The sequence below is a fragment of the Carettochelys insculpta genome, chromosome 7, assembly GCF_033958435.1.
Source record: "Carettochelys insculpta isolate YL-2023 chromosome 7, ASM3395843v1, whole genome shotgun sequence".
NCBI classification, from domain to species: Eukaryota; Metazoa; Chordata; order Testudines; family Carettochelyidae; genus Carettochelys; species Carettochelys insculpta.
This window is the reverse complement of record NC_134143.1, coordinates 56,515,321-56,539,214: the sequence shown is the minus strand read 5'-3', so window position 1 is coordinate 56,539,214 and position 23,894 is coordinate 56,515,321. Positions and strand designations below refer to the sequence as shown.

Here is a 23,894-nt window from a genome sequence, read left to right as displayed (position 1 = left end):
GCATTTGATATGGTCTCACGTGATATTCTTATAAAAAAACTAGGCAAATATAATTTAGATGAGGCTACTATAAGGTGGGTGCATAACTGGCTGGATAACCGTACCCAGAGAGTAGTTCTTAATGGTTCTCAATCCTGCTGGAAAAGTATAACAAGTGGGGTTCCGCAGGGGTCTGTGTTAGGACCGGTTCTGTTCAGTATCTTCATCAATGATTTAGATATTGGCATAGAAAGTACACTTACTAAGTTTGCAGATGATACCAAGCTGGGAGGGGCTGCAACGGCTTTGGAGGATAGGATCATAATTCAAAATGATCTGGATAAATTGGAGAAATGGTCTGATGTAAACAGGATGAAGTTTAATAAGGACAAATGCAAAGTGCTACACTTGGGAAGGAACAATAAGTTTCACATATACAGGATGGGGAGAGACTGTCTAGGAATGACTACAGCAGCAAGGGATCTAGGAGTTATAGTGGACCACAAGCTAAATATGAGTCAACAGTGTGATGCTGTTACAAAAAAAGAAAACATGATTCTGGGATGCATTAACAGGTGTCTTATGAACAAGACATGAAAAGTCATTCTTCCGCTCTACTCTGCGCTGGTGAGGCCTCAGCTGGGGTAGTGTGTCCAGTTCTGGGCACCACAGTTCAAAAAACATGTAGAGAAATTAGAGAGGGTCCAAAAAAGAGCGACAAGAATGATTAAAGGTCTAGGGAATGTGACCTATGAAGAAAGGCTGAAAGAACTGGGCTTGTTCAGGTTGGAAAAGAGAAGATTGAGGGGGGACATGATAGCGGTTTTCAGGTATCTAAAAGGATATCATAAAGAGGAGAGAGAAAACTTGTTCTTCTTGGCCTCTGAGGATAGAACAAGAGGCAATGGGCTTAAACTGCAGCAAAAGAGGTTTAGGTTGGACATTAGGAAAAAGTGCCTAACTGTCAGGGTGTTCAAACAGTGGAACAAATTGCCAAGGGAGGTTGTGGAATCTCCATCGCTGGAGATATTTAAGAACAGGTTAGATAGATATCTATCAGGGATGGTTTAGACAGTACTTGGTCCTGCCATTGGGGCAAGGGGCTGGACTCGATAGCCTCTCGCGGTCCCTTCCAGTCCAACTATTCTATGATTCTATGAATGACATATTCTATTCACATAACAACCAGGGGGACATCAAGAGTGCATTAGTGCAGGGTCTTGGAGATTAAGCTTTGGCTTTCCTTTTCTTAAAATTCTTGCGGGAATTTGTTTTTTATTTATACTTTCTATAATGATTTTGAGCAGTTAAGAGTTCAAGACTTTCTATTCTCTGACAATATTATTCCTCTGTCTCATCTAAGATTTTCTTTTCATTATCTTAACTATGACCTGATATCAACAGAGTTAGCAGATTTTACTTGTTTCTTAAAGGGAGTTAGAGAATTTTATTTTAGATTCTGGCTATGTCTACACTAGTTCCCCCCTTTTTGAAAGGGGGATGCTAATGAGACACTTTGGGCTATGTTAATGAGGCACTGCAATGAACATGCAGTGCCTCATTAGCATAATGGCGGCCACAGCGATTTGAAAGTGCTGGTTTTGATTGCACGTGGCTTGTCTACACGGGGGTTCTTTTCAAAAGGACCCTGCACACTTTGAAAGCCCCTTTGCTCCTATTTGGTTGTAGGAATAAGGGGATTTTGAAGTGTGCGGGGTACTTTTGAAAAGGACCCCATGCAGATGAGCTGTGTGCGATTGAAGTGGCACTTTCGAAGTGCTATGGCTGCCATTATGCTAATAAGGCATATCCCGAAGCGTCTCATTACCATCCCCCTTTCAGAAGGGGAGAGCTAGTGTAGACATAGCCTCTGTGTCTGCATGTTTGTGGCAGTATGAGTGGACAGGGCCTTTTAGAAGTACACTGAAAGACCAAGAGACTGTAGACACACGGTGAATCTACACTGAGCTGACTATCGACCGTACTGCAGTCAATCTTTCGGAGTTTGATTTTGCCACATGTGCTAAGACGCAGCAAATTCAATCTCTTTGGGCTTGGCCATTGACCCTGCTACTTCATGCTACTGCATAGAGAAAAGGACACTGGTGCAAGCCTGAAAAGCCCCGATCTACACTAGGTAAGTACCTCACTTCTGATATCTTGATTCTAGCTACACTAATGGCTATTGTAGATAAAGCCTCAGTTTTAAAAATGCATTGTTACAACTATACACACGCTTTCAAGCAGCATCATAACATGAAAAGAGTAATGGTTCAAAACACCTTTGTAGCACATACTTTTCTTCCCAATGTCTGGCAGAAATGAATAGAAATAAGAGGAGGGTTGGAAGATGTGTTACAGAAGTGTGCCCAGTTATGGAGAACCTATTACGGAGATGATACATGCAGAACTGAAGGGTACTGATAGTACCTTAAAAAACCAAATCACTGGAGGGTGTATTTTTTGTCTGACTGCAGTCACGTTGACCTTTAATCCGGAACTCTCTATTCAGTAAACTCTGTAATCCAGCATGATTTTAGATAGCTGGATGACCAAGATTGTCCTGGTACCGAAAAGCTTGTTTACAGCCACCAGCCTTGGCTCTCAGTGTTCTGAGCTGTTATTTAGCTGTAATTTACCCCCTACATGTCTTCTAAGAGCCCAGTAAGCAGTGGAAGTTTTGACAATGTGCTAGAAAATACTGACTTCCCATCGTCCAGCAAATTCTCTCATCTAGCGCTGGTCAGGTACCCAGGGTGCTGGATAAGAGAGGTTCAACCTATATTACCAATTTCTTCTTCATCATTTAATGGACTGCTGTCAATTCTCAAATTACGCAAGAAACAACAGAACAAAAAAAGCAGCTAAGAGCTCACCTTTTAAAGTACATACAATTCCAAATGGCAGGAAAATAATAAAGTTAAAATAGCCAAAAAAAATTAAAATGTCAGTTTTATTGACACTTATTACTGTTTAAATAGAAAAGAAATTGGAGGTCACTAATTGGGAAAACGTTCCTATTTTTTTAACTGGATCTATTTAAAAAGTAACCATAATATCTTATTTGGTTATGTTTTTTCTAAAGAAGAAAGAAACATGATATCCCTGTTAACCTCTGATATGAGGTGGTCTCTGACTACAACTTTGAGATTCCTTAAACCCCATTATAAAACCTCTAAAGCACACAAAGTCTTTGACCATCAAGAGTTCTTCTCAGCAAGATTGCTTATGTTTCTTTAATGGTTGTTATCTTGATGGACATGTGTTTAAGGCAACAAGACGACACCACATGCACAGGGCCATTAATAATTTTATAACACAGATGAAAACAATAGGACGCACTGATGATCTACAAAAGTTAAAAAATGCATTTTTGAGTGTAGGTAAATTCAAAGATTCATAAATTCCAAGTCCTGAAGGGACCATTGGAATAATTTCATCTGATCTCCTGTAACACACAGGTCATAAAAACTTCCCCAAAATAATGTTAATGGTTAATCACCCCCACTGTCAAAACTGTATGCTTAGTTCTAGTCTGAATTTGTCTGGCTTCAACTTCCAAAGATCAGATGCACATTATTTTTTATATTTAGAAACACTGTAATGCTGAAATTGGAGCTTGAATTAATAGGAGTAAGTTCATTTGGATAAAACTAAAAAGCAGTCCTGGGGGACTTCAAAGTCTAACAATATAATTTATTAGGTGATGAGCTTTTGTGAGACAGACCCACTTCTTCAGATGTGGAAAATCCTGATAAATTTTCTTCGTCTCAGTTATTATTTAATAGAAAGATAGGGAGAAAAAAAAAGAAAAAACTGACAAATCAGCTAGCTAGGACAGAAAAGATGGAGAAGGGAAAAGAAAAATAGTTTCTGATGTGCTATTTATCTAAAAATATAGCTAATTTTCTAGTTTCAATCCAATCTAATTACATATATTAATAATTGCAGTTTAGCTCTCATGGCCTTTGCTACATCTAAAAACTTAAGCTAAAAAAATTTCCAAAGTATAAAAAAATTGAAATAAAAACATACTTCACAAACCAAGTAAATACTTAATTATACTGACTGGATTCAGAACTAGATCTTTTTGAGGGAAAAAATGTAACAAATGAACACAAAGGAAATATTAGAATTGTAAGCATAACCTGCACTTCATCCCTAGAGCTGCTTCAATCTATGCGTGCTGCCCATTGCTCAAACGGCCCTTTCCCCAGTTGGGGATCACTGAGGCATAACAACATTCTGTCAAACACGAGTTTTCATGTTTCATTGTAAGTTATTATAAGATAATGGGGGAGTCTTGGAGTCATTGTGTGGGTTCTACCACTCAAAGTTTCTTGTAGCCAAGGGTCTCCTGAAGTTGCCAGTAATTCTGTTTTAAGGATCAGAGGGGTAGCCGTGTTAGTGTGTATCCAGAAAAAAAAAAAAAATCAAGAAGCCCCGTGGCACCTTATAGATGAACCAATTTTTTGGCGCATAAGCCGACAAAGAGTGTCTTTTCCCATGAAAGCTTATTCTCCAAAAACTGTGTTAGTCTACAAGATGCCACAGAACTTCTCATTGTTTTTACTGTTTTGGAGGATTCTTTGTGCTGACTATCTTGTGCAAAACAACCTCACCATAGAGGACCTAGCTCTGTATTTCATAACTTAACAGAAAATAACTGAAGAATTAATGGTCACATAATGTACTGCATTACTCCACAATCACTCCACTCCACAATCTAAAATCAGTGTGGGAGGCAGAAATATGTGCCATTAACAATAAAAGTTGGATCAATGTGATTGGCAGCTTTTGACACTGCTTTTAAAGAAATTAGCATATAACAGACACTATGAACTCATTTTCATTGTGCTTTGAAACTCATTAGTCGTAAATGCTAATGTCATATTTAATTCCAAGCATTTCTAATGTGTTAACCTATAAAAAAGCACAATGTACAATGTGTCAAAATTAGCATTGCCTTGTACTGCCAATACAAAAAATGATCCCTTAAAAAAAAGGAAAAGGAAAGAAAAAAGGGAGTGGCTACTTGAAGGAAGCTAAAATATCCAAGATTTCATTATAGAGCCAAAAGTAGTTTACATATGGTTCTAAGTACTTCAGATCTTTCAGAACTCAGACCAAAAGGAACTAATTGTACATCACCTTTTCAAATTTTACAACTAAGATCTGTCATAATAAACTAAATTAAAGATATACAGATCAGCATTAATGGACTTCTAATTTGCTAGCTAGCTCGCTAAAAGTATGACATCTCTGACTTCAAGTTTATTTTAATTTGCTTTTTAGTGATTGTAAAGCAGCTTTCCTTTTGTGTCATCTGTAAGATTCAGGAAGCTTTGTGTAAAAATAAAATTACTGTAAGCTATAATTAGAAAGATAAAGTACACAATTCAGATAAGTGTCAAAATATTAATATGTATGCAAAACAGTTTTTTGTCTCAAATTTTATATCAAACTCATTCATCACAAAAGATTAGCATCTGATATGCCTCATGAAATAGTACTACTACTTCAAACCAAACTAAAAGTACAGTTAAAAGGAAGCATTAGCTAATATAAACACCTCTCCGGGAGAAAAAAATTAATTAAAACCAGCAAGAGCAAGTCAGAAAGGCGGTACAGTAAAATACTCAGGATGGTCCCGCTCAGCCATGTCTTTGCAGTTTAGTTACTCTAGTGGAAACACAGCAAGTATTTTCTGAAATCACTATTCAAAAGGCACTTTCTAAGAGGAAAAATGCATCTTATCTCAACATTAACTGTGATTGTTTAACAATTTAAGAGAAAAGAACTACAGCTCTGCAAGCACAACTTACTAAACCTTAAAATGGATGGGTAGAGAGAGAAAAATGTAAATATTATGTGCCTCTCAAACTTGCCTGGCTTCGAACCTGAAACTGTATCACTGTTTTTTTGACTTAGAATTAAAGCTTTAGTCACCACCAAATAGTCAAAAATTGATAATCCAGATGTGCCTTTACAGAAATGTTAAGCAATTGTATTCTGCCTATTATTATTTTGGTACTAAAGATGAATGGGGGCTTATAGAAGCTATATTTTATTTAACAACAAAGTAAGTTCATAAGGCTCTTTCAGCAGCCTGGAAGGCTTAAACACCAATAAATGGAGTTCTGGAAATATGCACCCTATGCATATTTACAATACAAGGAGTTGCATGCCATGGCCCACAATTCTGGAATCATTCTAAAGCCTTTAACCATTCAGGGGAACATAAAACAATTCAGGAATATGAAGTTAAAACTACTTTTATAACTGGCACTAGAGTCATACTAATAATTTAATCTAGCTATTATGCTCTAAAGAGCAGAGAGAGAGAAATGGCCAGTGGAGAGCTGTAGATGTACTTAAATGACACCGGTTACCAAAAGTAACCTTCCTTTCTGCCACATAAAATTGTTTCTGAAGGGTTCCACTGCAGACCAGTCATTATTTTATCAATACTTCCCATGGGTACTGAAGTGTTGCCAGCTGAAATGAGCTTCTGATTTAAGTCCAAAGCGAAGAGACAAAGACTAAATAAAAGTGAGTTCGTGACTTGAGCTTTGAGTGTAGTGTCACACTCTTGTCTCTCTGGTGTTGGAAATTAGCTACTAGGAGGTCTCGCAGGAGACTTCGCCTTCAGATCTCTCTCCAAAGGCCCGTGGAGTTGTGAACGGAGTCCCCTGAATAGCTGCAGTGCTTTCTCCTTGGTCTACATTAACTGAAATGATTAAGGTCATATTAAGCACACTATAATCTGCTGGAAACCACTGCTGTCGCTACAAGGAAAAAGATATTGCACCATAGATAACTTTGAGGACATGTCTTGGGAGTCTCTTAGTATAGATGGCTAGTATTCTGAGAGTGTACTGGAGCTAAAGATATTTCCTTTTGCTTCAGAGACTGATACAACAGCTGGGCCGTGTCTGCACCTGCTCTGCCCTTTAGGAAACAGCATGTAAATGACACAGATTGGAACTGGTTAATGAGGCACTGATAAGAATATTCAGCACCTTATTAGTATAATGGCAGCCAGTCGCATTTCAAAAGCGATGCTTTCGAAATGCAAACTGTCTGTGCAGATGCGTGCACTTTGAAATAAACCCCAGACTTTGAAACTCCCTTATTCCCAAAGGGAATTTTGAAGTCTTAGGTTTATTTCAAAGCGCTCGCATCTACTCGGCCAGTTTGCATTTTGAAAGCAGCATGTCCGAAGCATGACTGGCCGTCATTATGCTAATGAGGCACTGAATATTCGTATCAGTGCTTCATTAACCAGATCTGACCTGTGTCATTTACTTGCCCCTTCTGAAAGGGAGGGGCATGTGCAGACACGGCCCCTGAGTCGGAAAGACTTCCTGTAGTTGAAGACATCTCTTCAACTTGCTTATTGCTGTGAAACAAACAGCACAGGTGCTGAGTCCCCGCTTTCCCTGTAAGCTGTGCACTTGTGTTCCTTCTCCAGGGAGATTCAAATGCCACCCAGCTGAACAGAAGAGAACCTACGGCTGGGTTTTTCTGCACCTCTCCCCCGTCTGTACTGGTGTTGCACATTCATACGTAACTGGGTACACACAAAAAATAATTATAACAAAAAAAATTCAAGGAAAAGATAATCTAGTACAGCACACCTATCTTTTCTGGTTTACTTTAGTCTCATCAACTTGATTTTTTTTGGGCGGGGAGGGGCAGGTGGTCAGATTCTTCCAAATTCCTATTTTTTCAGAAATAATATATTTTAATTATATTTATACAGTGTCTAAAGTGAACCAGTCTGACCCAGTGTTCTTGCCCTTACAAGAGCCCCCAGTACCTGTAGGTTTCAGTGGCACTTGGGGACACTATGCAATTTGTAAATTTTGAAATACAGCAGCAAACAACAGAAAGAAAGTAAGCATGGAGGGCAAGAGTTAAAAGTTGCTGCATTTGTTTTGCTAAGCGATGAACATAACATGATTACTGGGAGGGGGAGAGCATGGCTGGCAAACTGTGGCATCTCTGCATTATGGGAGGGGGAGGGTGTGAAACTGGCAAAAGAAATAAATGGGTTAAAGCAGATAAGAGGATGTACAGAGAAGCTGAGGAAAGAGAAAATGCCACTGCAGTAAAGAATGAAGAGACAGAAAAGAACAAGGAGAAACGGAAGTAGAGAGGAATGGATAAATTCGAAAATGGCAAGGATGAATGCAGATGTCATTGTGGAAGAGGCAACATTTGACTGGATTGGCAGTAGCAAATTGGCTATATAAAATCACATTAGAGCAATTAAAAATAAGTAAAAAGATGGAATCAATTATGGTTTAAAAAAAAAGGCCACTTGAATAGAGTGGATGATGTCATGGCACCAGAGGAAGAGTAAACATAGTCTGAAGTCGTGAAGGTCTTTTAAAAATTTCTTCCCTTAAAGAGTTAGTTGTGGTAGTGACTGGTGCACGGCTGGGACCTATTGCCTTCTCTTCTTGGTTTAGTGGGAAAAGGAGCAGGCCCAGCACACATCCCTGGAGCCACTTAAAACAGTTGCTCTATATCTGGGCTCAATTATACTTTTCACTTTTATCACATTTTATAACTAGTCCCATATGTTGGTTATCCTTTGCATGAAACAGTTCTGCATGAATTGTCCACTTAGCCCATTGCCTACACTTAAAATGCTGTGCCTTTTTTCTGTACAATTTGGAAATATGAAAGTGATTTCACCAGTTTCAACCAGCCTTTTCTGATTATTTTTGTTTGATATTGATAAGTGAGGTAAAGTTTTAGCTGTACAACGAACTGACATGTATAGCAGACTTGCTTCAATAAAAGCTAGTGCCTGGGAATGATATCTTATCACAGGTTTGGAGAAGAACTACGAATAGAACATTTAACATAGTAAGGTAGATTTTTGCCATGTAGTTCCCAAAATCAGCCTCTCTCCTAATATTCTGCAAAAATATTTTGCCACGTAATCTTCATTTTTCAAGCGAAGTTTCAACAGAACAGATCTAATGAACAACTTCAAAAATAACAAGAATTACACTTTTGGAAAAGTAATGTTTTTTGCCATCACATTTCACCAAGTTGTCTTTATCCTGCAACACTATAATGTATTATATTCAGAAGACTTCTTGGAGTAATTTTCTACGGGTTGTTAAAATATGGTGTATGGATAACTGAAAATATTTAAATTAGAAAAAATGGGTGCCACATAATCTCTCTGAAGGTAACTTAGATGAGGATTCCCAAATATTTTATAAACTGAGGAATACAAAGAGCACTGGTTAGGGTCCTGTGGTGTTCTATGCATTGCCTATATTCACTAAAAGGTATAGTTGGACCAATAACACTGAGCTAACAAATTCTGAAGCACTAATAAACCAAATAAATATAGGCAAAAAACAAATAAGCATTAAAAATGGAGTATTAATGGTCTTTCTCCCCCACAACAGATGATTACATGCAACAACCTAGAGAAAAGAATTTTTACGTGGCCATATTTTGAACCAATATATTTCTTTTTTAAAATTCATTCTTTAGAAACTATTGTTGCAGAACCAATGACTCTTAATAATTCCATATGGCTATCATAAAATTTATAGCGTATCTTTTGAATTAATGATCCTAAAATGCTTACCCAGTCAAGGCACCCATTCTGAGAGGTGTTCAGAAGACCACAACATATTGTCTTTAACTAATCAACCCTACATAAGAATCACATCATCTACACCTAAAATAGTGTTTGGATGAAATGTAGCAACTGTCTAGCACAAAATGGCTGTGTCTACACATGCCCTTTCCCTTCAGAAGGAGCATGTTAATGAGGTACTTTGGAACAGGGTAATTAGGCACAAGCATGCATATTTAGCACCTCATTAGCATAATGACAGCCAGTCGCGCTTCAAAAGTGCTGCTTTCGAAACACAGCCAGTCTGTGTTTCAAAAGCAGCACTTTCAAAGTGCAACTGATCGCCATTATGCTAACGAGGCACTGAATATGCATGTCAGTGCCTTATTTATCTGTTCTGAAGTGCCTCATTCACATGCCGCTTCTGAAAGGGAAGGGCATGTGTAGACACAGACATAATGTAAGAAATATCAAAGGAATAAATGTAGAAAAGTACATCTGAAATTCCAAGGGATAGATCTAAAATTTGTTTTGCAATAAACACAAATACCTTATTTATTTAGCCCTAGAAAAAACCCTGTAAGGAAATCAAAGGTTAAGGTGAACACAGTACAGATCTATTTCCCAGACTGCATAAACCTGGATGAAAATCTAAGTGATACAGGGACTCATTCCTAATCTTTCCAATTTTAATAGGAAAGTTCCAAGACAAATTAGCTAGAGAAATATAAAAAATGAAAACAGCTGTTACCTGTGCAAAGACGAATGTATATGCAATTGTCTTTATAAAACAAATATGTAATAATATTTTGAAGAACATATTGTAGGCATTGCCTCTTTTCTACGGGGAACTTTTTGCTTCAAATTGCCTAAAATTTGTTCATATTAACACACAAAAGCTGCACAAACTACATTTCTATGGGGGTTAATTTTGTCTATAACAACTGATAGTTAAAAGAAGTAGCTCAGTACAATTAACTAAAATTGATTAAATTCTCTCTCTTTAGCACTGGAATATTTACAGTTCAAGAAGATGATCTCATGGTATGATCCTTCTTCTAACTCCAAAACATAAACGGTGTAATGGAAAACCCAATAGTGATCATTTCCACTTCATTTTTATATTAGCTCTGTCCCACCTCCCCTTCACATACTAAGAAGAAAGTTGACAAATTTGCTTGGGTACAGTTCATTAGCACTCTCTTTACTGTATAAATACCTTTTGTGATCAAGAATCAGTCTGGATTTAGAAATATTCACTTCAAAATGGTTTTAAGTGTTTATAACCTTAATAAAAAACAGATGAACTACTGAGATGTAAAGTTCTAAAAGAGTTGCTAACAGTAATTGATACACATCTTTCCTTGCTGATTATACAACTGGAGCCTAACACATTTGCCTATGTTTAGACAAAAGAAGGTTTAGTCCTTTTGCCTTTTTTAAAAGAAGAACAGAAGGTATGTTTAATCTACTAGAATGTAATAATTCCCTTTTCCTCTCCTAGCCCCATGCAGTCTGCAAAAACACCAGAACTCACTATTTTTTTAAAATCACACAGTAAATACCAGATGTATTACAACAGAACAGTGGTGTCCCCATAAATAGGACTGAGAAGGAATTCATAATTCTGCACATTTCTTGTAAAGCTGTCTGACAATGGTGGTTATATGGCCCCAATCACCAGTCTAATGTGGCATGGGATTTTCTATATTCATTCCCTGCCAATGGTCTCTTTGTGGAAAGAATATGGAGGCTGACAAATGATTTCCAGTTCTTTATTCCTAAATTACGTCTGTCCTACATTAAACTTTACGGACTCTCAACTTAAACATCTCATAATATTTAATACATTTATTTTCATAACCTTTGACAGGCAGGGAATTCTATTATCCATATTTTACAGATGGACAATGAGAAGCTAAGTGATTTGCTCAAGAACACGAGAAGTCTAGAAGAGCAAGGACTTGACCTTTGATTGTCAAGATCACTAGTATTACAAAAACAATGGTCTGCTGTCTTTCATTGGTGGGAAAAATGTATTTATTTCACCTTTGCCCATGCTGACGTATATAGAAGAGATTGTTGAAAAGTTAACATTTACAAACCTCCCTTACAGTTAGCACGATTGTTCCTAAGGAGGAAAATGCAGTAATTTCTGATACTACTATGTGGTAATTTTTAGCAAGTTGAGTTTTTAAAATCTACTATTCTATTTTGAACAGATTATTTTTACTATTTTCCCCAGTACAGTGCATGGGATACTGTTTAAAACATCTAAATTAAGATCAGTTTGACATTGCAGATCATGCAGAAGAAAGTTAAAACTGAAGTTTATTTGTTTATATTTTACATAAATCCATTTGGATAGATTCAGAAAAAGCAGGTACCTGTGCCAAGACATATGTTTTCAGAAGAATACTAAATTTGCAGCTGTAGTTCATTTTATAGGTCCAAAAATGCAAGCATAATTTGCTATTGCATTAAGGGAGGCCAAATTCAGTCCTTGAAAAAATATAGTGTTAAAGTTGATCACCATTTTTGCATATAATACGATCAATAAGCAAACACGCATATTCTACCCTAGGATGGCTAAAAAAACAGCTTAAAATGATGTAATATTTACTACAGTGACCATCTGTCCAGCACTGTCCCATATGTAAGGCAACTGTTCAGATTTTTTTTTTAAATCAAATTACCCCATATTGCAGCTCCAGTGCTCCCACTGCTGGGCAGCCATGGCCAGTACAGCTGCAGCTGTCCCCTGTGTGTGCCTGACAGGGGAATGCTGGGCAGGCTGTGGCCAGCAGGCAATGCTCTCAGACAGGGCCCAGAGGCAGGCAGGCAGGTACATATGAAGCCACTGGAGCAGAGGCAGCCTGTGTTGTTAGAGGGAGAGGGTGTTGGGTGCGGGGGGGGGGGGGGGGGGGGGGGGGGAGGGGGAGGTATCACCCCTCCCAATGTGCACTCTAAAGCAGCATTTCTCAGTGGGGAAGTTGAGTCTGCTGTGGGGCTATGGAGCTTTCAGGCTGAAGCCCCGATCCTTTGCATCCCCACAGTCCCCACCACTGAAGCTGGGAGCTGGAGAGCTAAATGCCCAAGTTGGTAACCCCATGGGACTGAGGACAGGAACTGAGGGCTGAAGCCCCGATCCCTGGTATGACTGTCCCCACAGGCTGAAGATCTGCTCCCCAGTGCACGATTCCTCCCCCCCGAGGCCAGAGCCCTAGTCTCCAGCATGCTCCTCCCCTTAGGCTGAAGCCCTGATCCCTATTGTTCCCCTCTCCTGCCAATGAAGCTGGGATTTGCAGGACTGAATGCCTGAGTCCTGGCAACCCCTGGGTGACTCTCCCCATAAAACTTAAGTAAAAGTGCAGGGCAGTCCCAGGGACAGACCCCAAAACAGAAGTCATACTACACCTATACCTGACCTCTCCTGCATATGCCCCCCACCCACCCCCCATCCAAGCCCAAACCTTTATGACCCTCCGCCCCCACTGGGCCATGGACTTTTAAAGCACGTTGGGAGCAGGGCCTCTCAGAGGTCAAGAGAGGCCTGGGTCACTCCCAGTTTTTGAGGGACCTCATCATAATACAAGTTTAAAAAAAGATGATACATGGAAACAAAATTAGGTTCCAAGAAAGAGTGAGACAGAATTGGAATACTATATTTTTACAAGACAGGCCTTGCAAGGAAAACAAGAGAACACCACTGACCACCACACACAGCCCCCACCTAAGGCCTCTCCAGGGCATCATCAGTGATCTGCAACTCATCCTGAACAATGATCTTTGACTCTCACAGACCCTGGGAGGCAGGCCTGTCCTCTCCTATAGACAGCCTGCCAACCTTAAACAAATCCTCACCAGCCACTACAAATCACAAACCAGTGACGCTAGGCATAGAACCAGCCCCTGCAACAGCCCTCGCTGCCAACTCTGCTCACATATCTACGCCAGTGACATCATCACAGGACCTAACACCAACTATACCATCAGGGGCTCCTTCACCTGCACATCTACTAATATAATACATGCCGTCATGTGCCAGCAATGCCCCACTGCAATTTACACTGGCCAAACTGGACAGTCTGTACGTAAAAGAATAAATGGACATAAATCAGACATCATGAACCGTAATGTACAGAAGCCTGTGGGAGAACACTTCAATCTTCCTGGACACTCAGTGGCAAATTTAAGGGTGACAGTCCTGAAACAAAAAAAATTCAAAAATCAAATGGAGAGAAAAATCTCTGAGCTGCAATTTATTTGCAAATTTGACTCCATTAACCATGGATTAAACAGAGACTGGGAGTGGCTCCCGCCTTACAAAGGCAGTTTCTCTGCTTTGGGTGCTAATATCTCCCCATTAGACTCTGACAAAGGCTCACATGTCTGTCTGATCTGACGTGTTTTTTCCTCTTTTGATAAGTACTGTTGATACTGGGCCATTTCCACCTTGCTGAATAGACCTTGTCAGCTCTGGCCCTCCCTCTTACTGGGACCCCACTCTTTAAATACCCTCTGAAGCCACCCCCCACTCATGCATCTGATGAAGTGGGTCTTTGCCCACGAAAGCATATGCTCCAAAATACCTGTTAGTCTATAAGGTGCGGCAAGACTTCTTGTTGTTCTATTTTTATTATTATTATTTAACAAATGCTTATCAAATGCCAAAAAATTAACAAATATCTAAATCTAAGGCCTCCTTTGAACTTGAGGTCACGGTCAAATGGTGCTCCATTCACCCTCCCCTCCCCGAATTGCCATGGTTAGGGGAGGATACTACATAGTTCTGATTGATTGCCATTGAGCTCACTGGAATTTGAGCAATTTCACCAGATGTCCCATATTCATCACAGGGAAATACGGTCACCCTGCATATTACCATCATCACCACTTTTATATGAGGCTTTAAATTTACCCCTTGTTTAGAGAAATATTAAGAGATGATTAGTATCTAAATTGTACATAAAGTGAAGTGTTTCAAACAAACACAAAACTACAAAGACTGTCAAAACGGAGTAGTTTCTCTAATGAAACACTGATAGCTTTACGCAAATCAACATTTGTTACAAACAGAGGTGTTAATTTTACATCTCATGTCATGTCCAAGTCTGTGGATATTTGGCAATAATTATTTCTTATTTTTGTTTTGTTTTTTTATTAAAGAAAACCTTAATTCTCAAGGAGCACATTCTTGAAGGGAATAAGAGGATTTGCAGGTCAAGATTACTTGGAGTATTGCTGTGCTGGGTAACCCTCGGGGAATTTTGTACTGTACAGTATAATCAAATACTTGAAACGTGCCAATATATAAAAAAGCATATCACTTGAAATCCCCATTTTCCCAGCTGCGTAGAGAGTGAACAGATTACATAAGTGTGTAAGGTGCAGATGACTTGTGAAGGCAAGTGGTATGAACTTTTTAAACAACAAAATATATTGTCAAAATCCACTTTCAGATCATCAAAAGTTTGACTTCTAGTTAATTTCGTTCTTTGTACCGTAATTAGCATTATCCATTTGCACTTGTTTTGCAAAGAAGTGCAAGCCATGATTCTATTTTTCTCCAACCTTAGTAGTACCAAAATAAAGTGCCAATATTCTCTTAATTTCATATATATTTTTGTTAAGGTTATTGAATTGGTTCTACTGAACGATGACATTTACAAATTGATTGTGTAACCTCAAGGGTTGAAGACGAAAAGACTTTACAGCTACATATTTCTGCTCTAATTAGGAACACAACCTACTCAATGGACAAACAAGTAAACTTATTTACTCTTTCCACTGTGAATTTGGTTAGTGCTGGTTAATGCAGCATGATATTTTCTGTATTCATTTTCCTCCAATGGCCTCTTTGTGGAAAGAATATGGATGCAGACAGACTGCCAAGATGTGATTTCCAGTTCTTTACTCCTATATTATGTCAGTCCTGCATTAAACTTTATGGACTCTCGACTTAACAGCTGCAAAATGGTTTGTGTCATCCAGAACAGAAGACTCCTGTGCAAATTGCTACATATAGATGAGAGACTGGGAGAGGGGAAATTGAGGGGAATGCAGGGAAGTCCTTCAGAAACATCCCAAATACTTTCTATTTTAAAAATTCAGTTTTGAGACAGCTTTACAGGGTCGACAGCAAACAGTGCAATACAAATAATTTGTTCACTTACCTACATACCTAAATATGCTCTATGTTCCACTCAAAATTAGAAATATTTTTAAGGTCACAAGCAGTCAAAAGTTAGGAAATATCAAATTCAAGGTTACCAGTGAAATCTTAATTCAGCCCCCCTTTGTGAATACATGTTATGATCATGGCAACAATCTTCTAATGGGTATTTTTAGTAAAAGTCTTTGACTGGTAATGGGCAGTAACTATTTATGACATACTATAAAACCCCCAATTAGATCTGCGGGTAGCAGGGCAGTCGTACCAGCTTCGAGGGCCTTCAAGCCACAGCTGTGTTCTTGCCACCCCCAGGACCACTGCTGGGGGTAGGGTGTCAAGGAGCTGCTTTTTAGGATGGGCACTGGAGGGCCAGGGCCAGTAGCATAAGAAACCTCTGCTGGGAGCCACTGCTCAGGCTGTTCCCAAGGCCAGCCACAGAGGCTTTGTTCAGACAATTATGGATGTATCATATGGGCTGCAGCTCAGGCAGTCCCTGGAGCAGATGGCCAGGGGCCACACAACTGGCCCGTGTGGTTGGTCCAGGGGCCACTCCAGCAGTGGCCAGGGAGGCTGGCCCATTGTGGCTGGTCCTGGAACCAGCTGCTTTGCAGCCCTGGGGTCAGCCACATTGGCATCTGAAGAAGACACAGGGTCACGGAAAGTCACCAAATCTGTGACTATTTCAATCTCCATGACAGACACAGAGCCCCAATATAAAGTTATATCACACACACCTTTTCCACAGGATCCATGACTCATTCAGTGCACAGGATAAATAATGCTCACTTAATGAGGAACTATTCAATATTTCGCTTTATCCTCACTGTTGTACCTTAGGTATTTACTTCTGTATATGAACTTCCTAATGTATTTATCCTCACAACTTTGGAGAAGGATCTGTCCTTACTTTTGTCTTGGTAGAATATAGTAAGGTCTCAAGATTCGTGAACTTAATGTTAGCGAATCTGATTACTTGCGAGAGGCTGCTTCTCCCGGGACACGGAGCGCTAGCAGTCACTGCTTCCCCTGGAGCCCTGGGGCATGGAGCGCCAGCAGCCACTGCTTCCCCAGGACAGGCTGCTGTATTTGCAAAATTCAGCATTTGCAAGGGTTCTCAACACAGATCCCTCACGAATGTTGAGACCCTACTGTACTCACCATAATATCTATTGAAGTTCTATGGGACAGGTTTAGTGAAGAGGAATCTGACTAGTATTAAATGATAATACATAACAAAGCACATATTTTGAGGAATTCTGTATTGCTACTGAGAGTTAAGTTTCAATACACAATATGCTCTTGGTCTGCAGTAGGCTGCTCAGTTAAGGCAGAGCATTTCTAGGGACAAGAACTCATGATCTTTACACCACAGAGATGGCAGCTCAGAAAACTCTCACTCTCTACACCTCCCTTTCCAAAAACATCTATAAGTACATTTCATTTTTCTATTAGCTTCTTGGATATTTACTTGCAATTAGTCAAATACTTTTTATGTTAAGATAATTAGTATTGCCTAAATGATTTCTATCAGGATCCTAACATACCTACTCACAGAAGTATGAGGAAATGAAGATGCTGAAGGATTATCCTTACCACAGTTTCTGAATTCTTGGAAATTGGTAGCTATCTATGTAAAGACAGTGAACCAAACTTTCACCTGTGTGTGGTTCAAAGTATATCACTGAATTCACTACCACTTATAAAATGAATATTTTAGCAAGCACAGCTTGCAGTGTGCTTCTAAAATGAAAGGTTTCACTATTAGTTATAAAACTACTATAACAATTTGTAACAAGACTGGTTATTTTTAACTGTTCCATTAGAAACTATATATCTAGAGGTTTTGAATATCAGTTTTGAGGGCTAGTTGGCACAAGATTCGACTACTTCTGTAAGGATGGAAGGTCTTTTAAAAAACAAAACAAAACAAGTGCACTGAACCTTGTGATATTGTCCAAAGCCAGTATGGCCCAGTTATCAGACACCAAGGCTGTGTCTACACAACAAAAATAACTTTGATGTTGCTTAATTTGAAGTACAAAGTTACTTACTTTGAAGTTGAGTGTATACACACACCCTGCTTCAAAGTTAAACTTCGAAGCAGGGCACTACTCCATTCCCAGGAATGGAGTAAGGAGTTCAAAGTAAGGGAAAACGTGTGTAGACTCTCTGATGGCTAGTTCGACATAGTGCCTAAGTTTGAAGTTACTTCCTGGTATAGACACACCCCAACTGATTTCCACTCTGAATACTAGCCTAAACCACAGATCCAAATAATTAGAACCTTTAAAATTCTTTTTGGCTTAACAAAATATTTCATTAGCACCCATGTTTTCTTTATATTATTTACTATGCTAGTCTCTCTCTACTTTAATTACTTTGTTGTATAATAACTGAAGAAGTTTATCTTAACTGTACCGCCTTCTCTCCTCCTTCAGTCTGTTGCTGCAGAAAAAGACATTAGATGCTGGAGCAGCAGATTATGAGGAAATAGAAAGAATGGTACAGTTTAAAGCCATTGCAAAAACGAGTGCAGAATGCAACATATCAAATCTTAAACAAAATGTAAAATAGAAATAATCCTCTGAAATCAGAAATGGAAATACTATCATGGCATTACAGTTCTTAAAGTGTGCTTTATCATTTGAACACAACCAAATATGAAAAATTCACAAGGTTTTATTTTCCTAGCTGATTTAAGTAATGATAAATTTCTAGTACATGGCAGACAAAAGGAACCTTCAGAAATCCTAACAGAATTGCAGAAATAGGAAAGGGAAGAGCCTAAAATGTTCTATATAGCTCAGATTTTAACCAACACAGTAAATACTGTTGACCTCTCCACTCCCCACATTACTCTGCAACTCTAAACTCAACTGGAACTGTCCCACTTGTTAGAACATGGCAAAAGGTATCAGTTCTTTTCCTATCTTGATCAATGTCTGTGAAATGTCCTAACCTTGCAACATAAGTGTTAAGGAAGACAGAGAGAACACAATTAGCAGTGGCTGTTTATTGACAAAAGGTGACAATGAAATTGTTGCATAGCTTCTTTTAGCTGTTTCTTGAGACTAGTTACTAATTTGGTAGTAGGAAGGCCTGTAGCTGACAAATTGGGAGCTTTTGATAGAATAACATCAGCTAGAATTCTTGCATTTTGGAAAGTCCAGTCATCTGAACTAGAACACTGAATTGTCTAATCTGGCCTTAATTAAAGGCTTTCACATAACTGACTGAACGGAGGGTGTGTTGCAGGAAACTGGCCCTGAAGTAGACAGCAGCTTCCTTAGAGCCAGCAGCTAGTTAAATCTCAAATGACTGGAGCTCACAGCAGGCCTCATATATTCCAGCACGTAACTATGTTTTCATTTCCTTAAGCCACAGGACATAAATCTGATTTCAAATAGTGTCTGGACTGAAATATTCAGTACAGATAAAGTCACAAAATTTTACATCTTAAAATTTCCAAATATTTCTTCTACAATAAGGATTCCATGGCTCATAAGTGCTGATGCTCCCTTATGCTTACTGGGTCATCTTCTGCATCTCTAGTTTACTCACCGCCAAACAATCACCAACCTACTTTGGTTTGGTTATTGAGCAAGCACAACAATATTTGCATTTCCTGGGGCAAGGAACAAAACCAGCCTCCAAACCTTTTTATTTTTTTATTCCATTTGTGACTTTGCCTATTTTTTCCACAATTTTCCCTTAAGAATGCAAAGACTTCTGAATTTTGAGGCAACCAAACAACTTTTCAACACCACATTTTACAGACCTCTCTCCTCTGATCACACTTTGGAATTCCAAAAGAAATTACAACTACTTCAGCAACTCCCTGCTGCTACTAAGAACCTTATTCACTCAGACACACTATCTGAGCCCCATCCTGGACTATTCTCTTTACTTCCAAAAATTCACAAACCTGGGAACCCCGGACGACCTATCATTTCAGGTATTGGCACCATTACTACCGGACTATCCAGTTATGTGGACTCCCTCCTCAAACTCTATGCCACCAACACTCCCAGCTATTGCCGAGATACCACTGACTTCCTGAGGAAGCTAGAAAACGTCAGAAAAATTCCTGACGACACCATCCTTGTCGCCATGGATGCAGAGGCTACATACACTAATATTCCACATGAAGACAGATTACAAGTGATCAGGAACACCATCTCTGATGTCACCACAGCCAATCTGTTGTCTGACCACTGTAACTTTGTTCTCACCCACAATTATTTCTGATTTGGGGACAATTTATACCTCCAGATTAGTAGAACTGCTATGGGCACCCGCATGGCCCCACAGCACGCTAATATATTTATGGCTGACCTGGAACAATGATTCCTCAGCTCTTGTCCCCTATTACGCCTCCTCTACTTAAGATACATTGATGACATCTTTATGATTTGAACTGATAATATAGAGACTCTAGAGAAATTCCACAGAGACTAACAATCTGCACCCCACCATCAATTTATGCCTCGATTACTCCACGTGAAAGATACATTTCCTGGACACTACAGTACATATCTAGGATGGCCTGACTGCTACCATACTCTACTGGACACCCACTGATCGCTATACTTACCGACACGCTTCTAGCGTCCATCCTGCACTCGTAACTAGATCCACTGTTTACAGTCAAGCCCTTAGGTACAATCGCATGTGCTCTGATCCTACTGACAGAGACCAAAAACTACAAGATCTTTGCCATATATTCATAAACCTGAATTACCCACCAGGAGAAATAAAAAAAAGAAATCGACAGGGCCATACGAATACCCAGAGACCAGCTACTCCAAGATAGGCCCAAAAAAGCCAAGAACAGAACACCACTGATCATTACCTTCAGCACCCAACTCAAACCACTGCAACACATTATTAAAGACCTACAATCTATCCTTAATCAGGATGCCACACTCCAGAAGGCCCTAGGTGACAGTCCTGTTCTCCCTACAGACAACCTCCCAGCCTTATGAGGATTCTCACCAACAGCCACAGTCTATACCACAGGAACACCAGTCCTAGAACTTTTCCTTGCAACAAAGCCCGCTGCCAGTTTTGTCCATATACCTATTCTGGAAATCCCATCACTGGACCTAACCAGGTTATTCACAGAATCACGGGCACATTCTCATGTTCCTCAACTATCATCATATATGCCATCATGTGCCAACAATGCCCAGAGGCTTTGTATGTTGGACAGACTTCAAACTCGCTTAGACAAAGAGTTAATGGGCACAACACAGACATAAAAACACTCCTGATCCACAAACTGGTCAGCCAACATTTTAATGGAGTGGGCCATTTTTTTAATGACTTAAAAGTCTGTGTCTTACTGAAGAGGAATTTTCACAACAGTCTTGAAAGAGAGGCTGCTGAACTCTCTTTCATATTCAAATTCGACACATTAACACGTGGTTTGAACTGAGATGTGAATTTTCCACATCATTATGGGGGCTCTTTTGCATACTTGTCTTAATCTAATTCTTGACTTCTCCCTGTCCCGGCCCCTTTACTTTCTGATTTGCTCACCTTGATCATTTATTTTCTGATTTGTCAACCTTGATTACTATTTTTGGTTCTCTGTGCCTTAAATACTGAGTCTGTTCTGGTATGGCTATGGTCTGAAGAAGTGGGTCTGTCGCACAAAAGCTCACCTAATAAATTATTTTGTTAGTCTTTAAAGTGCTACAGGACTGCTTTTTTATTTTCTTAATTCTGCTTTGTCAAGTCACCATCCTCCCAATTTATACACCTCTTCAAGATGACTTTTTTCATGATACCCACGAGAACTTAAGACAGAATTCCATACAAGTTCCCTCTTCTTTACCCACCACAACTTGTTATTGTTGTAGCTCTAGTATAAAAACTTAGTTTCTGTGTTTTGTATAATACCCAACATAATTGCTGCATTTAATATTTAAAATGTTGTATTTCCATTTAGGTACTTAGCCCTAATTATGGTGGTATCTGCGCTTCACAATCTTTAATGTATTTATCAACACTCCTATGACACAGGGAAGTGCTAGAACCCCCATTGTACAGATGGGGAGCCGAGCCACAAATAAACTTGCCCGAAGTCATATAGGATGTCTGTGGCAGAGCTGAGTTTCCTTAGTCCTAGGTTTGTGGGCTCTCCCAACCTCTGCCAGTAACTACCATACAATAGCCATCTAAGAAAAGGGAAGGGGGTGGCTTGGTAAATTTTGACATGTTAATGGCAACCAAGCCTTCCTAATATGGAACGTCCATTGCATGCAGTGGGCTTGGGTCTCGAACAATGTGCAAACTGCTTGGTATCTACTTTTAGAGCAATCAGGGTCTTCTGAGGAAGGAAAAGCAAAGGATTTTTTTCAGTCTCTTCACCAACAACATATGTTGCTGTAGATTTATTTCTTACTTATTCCATGATCTCCTGGGGTTTCTGATTCAAGAATGGAGGAAAATAAAAGCCAAAGAGGGCACAAGAGTATACAGCTATCTAAGCCATGGCGATCTCCCCAGATGTTAAGGACAGAAAAAAATACATCAATATCTCAATGTTCATTGCATTGTTCTACTAAGTGTATTACATTAATCTAAGTGCATTGTGACAAAGTACATTACATGTCTCCCACACTGGAATGATGTGAATCTTGATAAATGTTTGCAGTTCCATGACATCCAAATTTAACAGGTTCTACATACACTGTAAGTACATGTTTTGCACTAATACAACACTTTTTGAACAAGTGTCATATACTTTTGTTTTATTCCCTGCAGTGGTTAACTTGTAGGGATCACGGTAGCGCTTAGTACTGTACCACTAGTACTGTGACGTCCCTTAAATAAACCAAGGCTAAAGAAACAGGAATATATAAATGCTGGTGATATAAATGGAAAGGTATTTTTTACACATGATCCTACCTTGGTTTTCATTGAGCTTTACTTTCCACAGGTTTCATAGATAATTAACATTGCAAATTGTCTCAAGTTAAAATTCAGCCCAAGAGTTTTACAAAACATATTTTTGGTTCCTTTCAAATGCCTTTAATTAGCTAATTATTGATATATCCCTCTTTGGTGCTTATGAAAAATAGAAACAAAGATTTATGGAAATCTTAGCAGCAGATGATGACAGTATAAAAACAAGTTTGACAATTTGCAGGCTTACCTTTTGTTATAAACTTACCTGCTTTTAAGTCCTGATTGAAACGACTGTATTTAGAGTGCTCAAGCATAGGTAGACACTGCTCAATGGGTACCCAGACATATGTCTCTGGACACAATAAGTCAGATGGCCTATACTGACCCTACGAAAAAGAATGAAGAAAAAAAATAAACATATCAGTTACATAACAACACCCCAGTTACAAGACTTGAAAGTTCATTGCATGCAAGGCATGGTTTTAATCACGTCTAAACAAAGTGACCCAGAATCAGCTTCACCATAAACAGTAAGTAACCCTGTTAGCGATTTCTGCACTATCTCAGAAACACAAGCTTGATTTTGGTATCTTTTTAAAAAAACTTCTAAAATTAATACATATTCATCTATTTTATGATGTTCAAATGAATACTCAAGTTTTGGTTTCGCTTATTTGAACTTTGAACTCAGTTATCTCTTACACTCTTGCTGAGTTGGTGCTGACAAAAAACTCAACATTTCAAAAGCAGCTTGTTGGAACTGTTGTTCGATTTAGAAACCAAAAGAACAGCATGACCCAACATTAAAGCAACGAACTATTTTTATTGTATTAGTGACTAAGCATTTTGCTCCAAGACCTTTAATGAAATATTCCAATAAAAATGTTCCATTTCTTATCTTGTATTAATTTCTAGAGTGTCACAGGTAACACATGGAAATCCCCAGATAGAATTTTTTTTGTTAAGTATAATCTTCCTAACATTTACAAGGTATTTCTTGACATGACAAATAAAAATATTCCCTATTCTAGCAGTTAAAGAAAAACAACAATAATTTGTCACTCTAATCCGTCAATTCACCACATTTAAAACAGGGTTGATCTTTGAGCTGTTACTTACTTGAAAATGCCACCTTTGACCTCTTATTCATTTTAGTTATTCTCCATTCCCCTTCAAATCTCCAAACAGTTTCAAAAATTTGGTGGCCCTATT

General features: G+C 38.9%; 1 protein-coding gene across 7 annotated transcripts in view; it reads right to left on the bottom strand.

The window, feature by feature from the left end:
- The window catches only part of ATE1 (arginyltransferase 1), a 161,885-nt gene that overhangs the window by 12,852 nt on the left and 125,139 nt on the right, over nt 1–23,894 (bottom strand). For all 7 annotated transcript variants that reach the window (XM_074999756.1, XM_074999752.1, XM_074999751.1 and 4 more), the window contains one exon: nt 22,948–23,068. In XM_074999756.1, coding sequence (XP_074855857.1) covers nt 22,948–23,068 — 121 coding nt within the window. The remainder of the gene's footprint in view (nt 1–22,947; nt 23,069–23,894) is intronic.